The 6,936-nt window shown below is 47.0% G+C and overlaps 3 protein-coding genes across 9 annotated transcripts in view; 1 reads left to right on the top strand and 2 right to left on the bottom strand.

Annotated features, from left to right (window-relative positions):
- The window catches only part of LOC113206561 (glycogen phosphorylase), an 8,970-nt gene extending 7,059 nt beyond the window's left edge, over positions 1–1,911 (bottom strand). Inside the window, exon 1 of the mRNA XM_026422688.2 lies at positions 1,529–1,911. Within this exon, the coding sequence (XP_026278473.1) occupies positions 1,529–1,771 (243 nt within the window). The 5' untranslated portion in view covers positions 1,772–1,911. The remainder of the gene's footprint in view (positions 1–1,528) is intronic.
- A 110-nt stretch (positions 1,912–2,021) lies between these two features.
- On the top strand, positions 2,022–4,500 carry LOC113206559 (rhythmically expressed gene 2 protein-like). Its single transcript, XM_026422685.2, has 2 exons — positions 2,022–2,217; positions 2,324–4,500. The coding sequence occupies exon 2, from the start codon at positions 2,339–2,341 to the stop codon at positions 3,110–3,112; it is 774 nt and encodes a 257-aa protein (XP_026278470.1). The 5' UTR covers positions 2,022–2,217; positions 2,324–2,338; the 3' UTR covers positions 3,113–4,500.
- Positions 3,542–6,936, bottom strand: part of LOC113206557 (reticulon-1-A) — a 34,931-nt gene continuing 31,536 nt past the window's right edge. For 6 of the 7 annotated variants that reach the window (XM_026422679.2, XM_026422680.2, XM_026422683.2 and 3 more), the window contains 4 exons: positions 5,773–5,980; positions 5,315–5,523; positions 4,874–4,979; positions 3,542–4,799 (listed from right to left, as the gene is read on the bottom strand). In XM_026422679.2, the coding sequence (XP_026278464.2) occupies positions 4,745–4,799; positions 4,874–4,979; positions 5,315–5,523; positions 5,773–5,980 (578 nt within the window). In that variant the 3' untranslated portion in view covers positions 3,542–4,744. Of the gene's footprint in view, positions 4,800–4,873; positions 4,980–5,314; positions 5,524–5,772; positions 5,981–6,695; positions 6,864–6,936 lie in introns of those variants that run through there. The other variant, XM_026422682.2, reaches the window with a different exon arrangement.

The following is a 6,936-nucleotide window of genomic DNA, read 5'->3' as shown; positions in this document are numbered from 1 at the left end:
GGGGGGGGGGGAGTCGGATGGTATGACGCGGACCTGGTGCCGATAAAGACTTATCCGACGGCCAGACTATCGGTCTCATTTATCGAGACTCCCCGTATCAGTCCGGCTGCCCCTCACGAAGGGCCCACCTAGCGCCACCGCCCAGCCACGCAACGGGCGAGAGGTCCTAATCGGCGCCAATACATTTAGTAAAATTATATCAGGGCAAGGGGGTAAGGGGCACCATCGATGTGCACGTGTTTGACCCCCAGCCGATGAAGTACAGCAGGGAGGCGCGAGCGCCGTGAGGGGAAGGGCCGAACAGAGGAAGGTGACTCAAGGCCACGGGGAGGTCACGGGGGCGTGCAGTGTCAGGGCCATAGCAGAGGGGACGATACGCGATGCGGGGGCCGCGTATGGGGGGATGGGGTGAAGGGGTCCCCGGCCAGCAACACGAGGGGGCAGCAGCACCAGAACCTCTTTCCATCTGGTCACTGCCGCCGGTAGATAAGCTCACACCGGTGCCCGGCGGGGGGCTGGCCCCCGGCTAGCCGCACCGGGGGCCCGCGGGCCCCACCAGCGAGCCATGCCCAGGACGCGTGGGGCATGGCTCGTGTGGAGAGGAGGCGCGCCAAGGCCAAGCACGGGCCGCCTCCGAGGCGACACCCGCTCCGTCGGACGGAACGGGCGACTCCAACGCGTCGCCGGGCGGCTCGGACGCAGCCACAACAAACACCCACGACGGCTCTCAAATACCCGGTTGACCAGGGTATGAACCGGGTCGGCCGGGTGGCAATCACATTAAAGCCGGGTGCACGTGTAAAAGTGAGAGTACCAACACCCACAAAAAGCTCACAGGAGCCGGCCGGCATGGCAGGCGCCGGTCCAAACACCGGTGAGGGCCCACTTTTTCCTGGCCAAGTCGTACGTCGAAACGTTAGCGCGAGCGGGCCGCGTGCACAAGCACAATAGAAACATGAGCCAGGAGGCTACGCAAGGCCGGTCGGGGACAATCGTGAACCCCGGCCTGTCCAGGAGCTCCAGGGGCCGCCCAACCGGCTCGGCGTTCGGCGACTTCCAGGGCACGGGAATGTGGGTCATGGAGCACGAGCGGGCTGTCGGGCGGTGCAACGTGCAGCTGCTGCACCTGCAGGAGGGAACAGGGGAAGGCGGGAGGGGGAAGGCCGCCGCGCGCCTGGAAGACCACCCACCCCCTCCCCACTTCAAGGTCACGCAAGGACGAGCCCAATTATAACACCCCTTATCAGCCAGCTTGAAGACACGTCGCCCGACAGTGACTAGACTCGTACGCCGAGGGGGGCGGGGCGCGGCGGGCGGGGCTAGAGCCGAGCCGGCCCGGAGCGCCGAAACACGTCAAATGCACGCCTCCTTGTAGGTTAGACAGGCCGACGAGCGCAGGGCGGACGCGACCGCGAACCCCACGGACGAGTGTCACGAGCGGCAGGACCTAGAAGGGGCACCGGCGGGGCAATGCCCCCGGGACTCGGGGGAGCACGCCGTCGTCAAACACTGCTGTCATGACACCTACCTTGGGGTCCTTCTCGTAGTAGAACTGCTGCGTGCGGATCCATCGGGACGTCAGATGGTCCTTGACGGTGTGGGCGAGCGCGAAGTAGTAATCCCTGGGGGTGGCCACGTTGCGGTCCTTCACCAGGGTGTAGTGGAGGTGCCGGTTGAATGTCTTCTTCACGTTGGTCACATTCTCCACCTGGGCGATGCCGCGCACACTGATCTGCTTCCTCTTCTCGATGTCAGTCTTGGGAGCCGACATGGTGCAGGCTTGGTAGGACTAGACTGCAGTAGTGACTTGACACAACAAACTCCAAAGCTGCGACGGGGTAGCCTGGTGTTGTGACCCGCTCCTCGTAGAGCGGACTACGGTAATGCTGAGGCGAGAGAGCGTCCAACTCTGTATGTTCAAGAGGTCACCTTGCCCGCCTGCCCAGAAGGTCGAGCCAGTGCGCAGGCGCAGACTGCTAGCAGACGACGCTAGTCTTGATGCACGGCCGCTAGAGGGCACCCCTCGGTTTGTTTACGTCGCCCTGCCGTCAGCTGAGCGTCGTCTGCTAGCACTGAAGGGTTAAATTTAGGGATTTGAGTGACATTAGAGGGAAGTGCCTTTTTGACGTGAGTCGAATGGTTTCAGTTGATGATCGGTCTTTAACAGAGAAGAGTAGTAAGAAGTGATTATTTTTAGATCCACCCCACTTATTGAAGGTGCGTTTGGAGGTTAAATAGGACATTTGTCACATTTCAGGAAATCTATTTGAAGTCAACCTAATTTATCATCATAAATAAGTTTATTTTGAATTCTCTTTTTCAGGCGCATCTTACTAAGATGTCGAAGCTTCTGAAACTAATAACTTTTGACTGCACCGAGACTCTTATGATGTTTCATCCTCCTGTGGCCCAGAAATATACTGAATCTGCTGAGAAATTTGGGATTTCAATCGGTACTGAAGATTTACTTTCACACTTTAGAGTTCAATTCAAGGCATTAAGTAAAAATCACCCGAATTTTGGGAGACACACAGGTTTGGGTTGGAAGTCTTGGTGGGGGCAGATTGTAGTAAATACTTTTAAATCAGCTAACCCATCTATTAAGAATCATAAAGCTCTAGAGCAGCTTGCCTCATTTCTTATTGAGGAGTACCAGACCAATCGGTGCTGGGCTTTAGCAGATGGCGCTTGTGATATTTTAGACATGTTGAAACAGAAGAATATTTCTATTGGTGCTATTTCAAACACTGATGAAAGATTAGAAAATACTTTGATGTCTTTAAAAATTCATTCATATTTTGATTTTGTTCTGACATCCTACTCAGCAGGTGTAATGAAGCCAGACAAACAGATTTTTGATTTGGCAAGGAGCCAGATTAATGGTCATGTTTCTCCTGGTCTTTGTGCACATGTCGGGAATTCTCTCAAATTTGATTATTTAGGCGCCCAAAACGCCGGATGGAACCCAATTTATGTGGGACCAGTTGATGATGAAGTTCTGAGAATGGCAGCTTCCAACACTGTATTTAATAATTTGGCAGAGTTGCATTCATATTTGGAAAAAGTGTTGCCAGGTATTGATGAGAATGATGATACAGCTTTAATAAAATAAAATTATAAGCCACCATATTAATGTTTCTTCTTTAGTAGGCCCTAAAACTGACAGGTGAATATAGCAGGTAATAAACAAAATACTGATTATGTACTTTTTATGTTTATTTGTGTACAAAGCACAATACCAATACATCTGTAATTTACATCTACATGACGGGGGGAGTAGAAAAAAAGACAGATCTACAAAAAACTTTTCAGAAGGAAATTTCATTTCAATCATAATTTTAGTTTTCTACAAATCCTACTCCAAATGACGTTACATTGCAAAGAGCCCTGGAGTAATTTCCCTTCTGTAACTGGGTCTTTTACTCCATATCTGTAGTTGTTTCCTTTTTGAATATCACTTTTGAGTGAATGGTTTCAATTCTTTTCAAGGTGTTTTTCCTGACTTTGGTGGAGGTAGAAAAAATAGAGAATGAAGCCAATATCCATGTAGTACCACAATGTACTTCAGCTAGAGAAAAACAGCTAAGCATGAGGAGGAATATTTGTGGTACATGCTCTTAGATCACAAGGACCATTTCATCACAAAACTCAGAGCTCCAAATCTCCCTCATACATAGATATAAGTCTATATATAAGTATATATAAAATCTTTTGTCACTTTACAGTCTATATAGATTAAGTCTTAATGAAAACGAAGTAACATTGATTGAATAAGCAATCAAGCTGTTTACAATTGTAAGCAGGTATTTTAAGTGCAATAGTACGCAACATAGACAATTTGGCTTTTAGTTAAAAACAAAGATAAACATAGTAAACAACAAAGGCATCAAGGGAAATCGCCATGCAGAGACTAGCGCAGCTACAGAGAATTACTTAACAAATGCACCAAAAATCTAACTTACAAGATTGCTTCTTCAATGGAAAGATTTATAAAGTGACACAAAGCTGCTTGACATTAAAAAAGAGAATCTCATACTTGTTTCACATATGTTTTATCTTCCTTCTTCAAACTTTATACAACCATTTCAACATTTTACAATTAAAATTTGAAGGGTTTTCCAACATACACGTATCACATAAACTATATGAATATGATCTGGTAAAAATCACACTTAAAATTCAATTTGCAGAAGATATACAAATACAAAATGCTTTCTTGAAGGAGAGGAAGGAGATCAAGGACGGGAAAGGAAGGGGAAGGGGAGCAGGCACTAAAGGAAAGTATCGGTTTTTAACAGAGTTTGGGAAGCAGGAGCGAGGAGGAAGGGGAGAGGGAAGGGGGAAGGGATTTGGGATACTTGCTTGGCAGTAACAAGAAAAGTGTGAGCTCACACTTATTGATGCGATACATTTCTTACAAATTTAATATAAAAAAGAAATAAAGGAATTCACAAATAAATAGAAGTAATGCAGTGGTAGATTTAAAAAAAAAAATTAAAACAAAGAAAAAAAAACGAACATCAACGAGCTTGAACAGACAATTCATTCAACATAAATAGAGGCACACAAAGTGTTCAAGTTACATGCCCTTTTTGTATGCTGAGCCACATTTGAGTTTCGTTAAATTAAGAATTGTAATAATTTTTTTATAGCTAATGCTATACAGAGGTGTTGAAGGTCACTGCCTCTTTGCCTCCGTTTCTGGTTCTTTTCACACAACCCAATATGGGCTTCTTGTTCCTGCTTACTGCTCTTTCTTCTCCTCAGCCTTCTTGCCAATGGGAATGGCAGCCCTGACCCTGAAATAATAGGATTAGATTAGACATTGAGGGAAAGATGGAAAAGTTAGGACAAAGCAGAGCTCGGTACTCACTTGGCTGTGATTTCGTTAACTTTTCCAGCAACAAGTTCGATGTTCTGGTCTATCTGAGCCTTGTTCGTTTCATACACCTTGGGAAGAGTGAACAGAGCCACCACACCTGAAGTAAAAAAGATAGTAAAAAATTAGAGAAAATAAATAAGTTGGATGGATATTAACTTGAAATACTGAAAGAACTTTTGGAACAGTTCTTTAATTAATTTCTTAATAAATTTGATTTATTTATTGGACAGATATATGATCAACGCTTGGATTTTAAAGAATTGGATCAGAGCATAAAATATTCCAACCATGATCATTCTAGTGAATGCCATTACAGCAAAAGGCCTGTTTAATAATCGGGACACCATGTTCATGTCCCTAACACATACAGAACGTGTGAAACCCATAGATATAGCTGCTAAAAGTTTAGAACTTGGTAACTGCTTTACTCACCAAGAATGATGAGTGTCATGCCATTGAACCAGGATCCCACATAAGTGAGCATCCACAGGCCAACACCAAACTTCACGGAGTCAATAAAGTCTTCAACAAGGAAGAGGCGACGAAGCTCCGAAACAACGGCGTTGATGTGGGTGACAGCAAGGTCGCTAGTCGATCGTACTTTTTCTGCTGGCAGAGTGAGGTCCAACTCCAAGATTTCCCTAAAAAAAGAAATCATAAATAAATATAAAGTAAATGGGTGAAGTTTACAAATGATACTGGAAATATGCTGCGCTCAATCATATTTAAAGTTGTTTTAATTTAATTATGTTTTGAAATTCAAATGCTTTAATAGTTCTTATGTTAGGAAGCTACTGTTTTATAGATGTCTTTGCATTAAATTCTCATTAAGATTGTAAGCTTTGAGCTACAGGTACTGGGCTAGTTAAGAAAGTTTTTAAAAGACTCACTTGAATGGGTGTCCATCTGATGTCTTCTGAATAGCCTGCTGGACTGTCTTGTAAATACGGAATCCAAATGCAGCAGTCAGAGCCAGGAGAGAAAGGTTGGCAACTACACTGATGAATGAGAAGAATGACAGCGAGAGCAGCACAACCATAATTCCTCCAAACACGATTCCTGACTTCTTAGGGTCCCGCCAGTAGACCAGGGCCTCCACTGAAACAGAAGAGAAAGAAGAGATTAGTTTCGTTCAACATTCTTGAAATAGATCAAAGAAAAGATAACATGGAGGGAACAGCCATATGGGTATCTCTTGAGAGATTTACTAGAGTGCAGTTGCACAGATTTATCTAAAAGTAGCTTCCTATTGAAGACAAAACAAAAAACTGCTCATTATTTCCAGGGTGAAGTTTGATAGAATTTCTGGGCAAGTAGGAAACCTCTTTAGCATGTGCTCCTTCCATGCCAGCATAGCACACACAGCTGACTCCTTTGTTACACCCTTAATGTTTAACAAAGAGAAAATTTTCAATCACCATGGTAAACGGCGCTAACTGCCCACAAGGAAGAGGCACTTGCACCCCTGGAGTCTCCATGTTTAAGACTTCCCTCCCCGCTGCGCACAAGCTGCTCACCAGCGCCACAACGTCAAGCGAAAGTTTCCCCAAAACGTCAACATAACCTCCACGAAAGTCGGCCACCCCCAGTCATCTAGCGGCATCCTTTTCGTCCAGGTCCGCAGCCCATGGTGAATTAGAGGGAATCATCCCCTAGACAAGGAGTCGACGGGGGTGGTCAACGTCATCACCGCGAGCCATAGGGTCCCTAACGACGAAACCCGCGACCGGGAAGTCGCTGACAGATGGCGACAACAGCCGCGGCCCCAGCGGCCAACGGCCCTTCACCTGGCCTCCCCTTTGTCACTGCTTACCGGGGCCCCTGGGGGGTAGCTCAACGTCGGTTTCATATTTGTTGTTACGGCGGGGCGCCATGGCAGCGACGACACGACTTAACTCCGGGGCGATCAAAAACCAAAAGAACCAGTCCGGTTCGGGCCTAAACCACTGCGGGGCTGGCACCACACGTATACGTAGCGGAGCTGCTGTGTGCTCGCCGAGCCGCTGTGGAGGCGAGGGGAGGGGGGGGACGTGTGGGCGAGGAGGTGGCGGGGG

The sequence above is a fragment of the Frankliniella occidentalis genome, unplaced genomic scaffold (assembly GCF_000697945.3).
Source record: "Frankliniella occidentalis isolate FOCC.00 unplaced genomic scaffold, Focc_3.1 Scaffold19, whole genome shotgun sequence".
Taxonomy (NCBI): domain Eukaryota; kingdom Metazoa; phylum Arthropoda; class Insecta; order Thysanoptera; family Thripidae; genus Frankliniella; species Frankliniella occidentalis.
Note: the sequence above shows the minus strand (reverse complement) of the source record. Positions and strands in the feature narration are given on the sequence as shown.

Bases quoted from the DNA above. Each gene is read 5' to 3' on its own strand.
- LOC113206559 (XM_026422685.2), top strand. From the start codon at position 2,339: ATGTCGAAGCTTCTGAAACTAATAACTTTTGACTGCACCGAGACTCTT.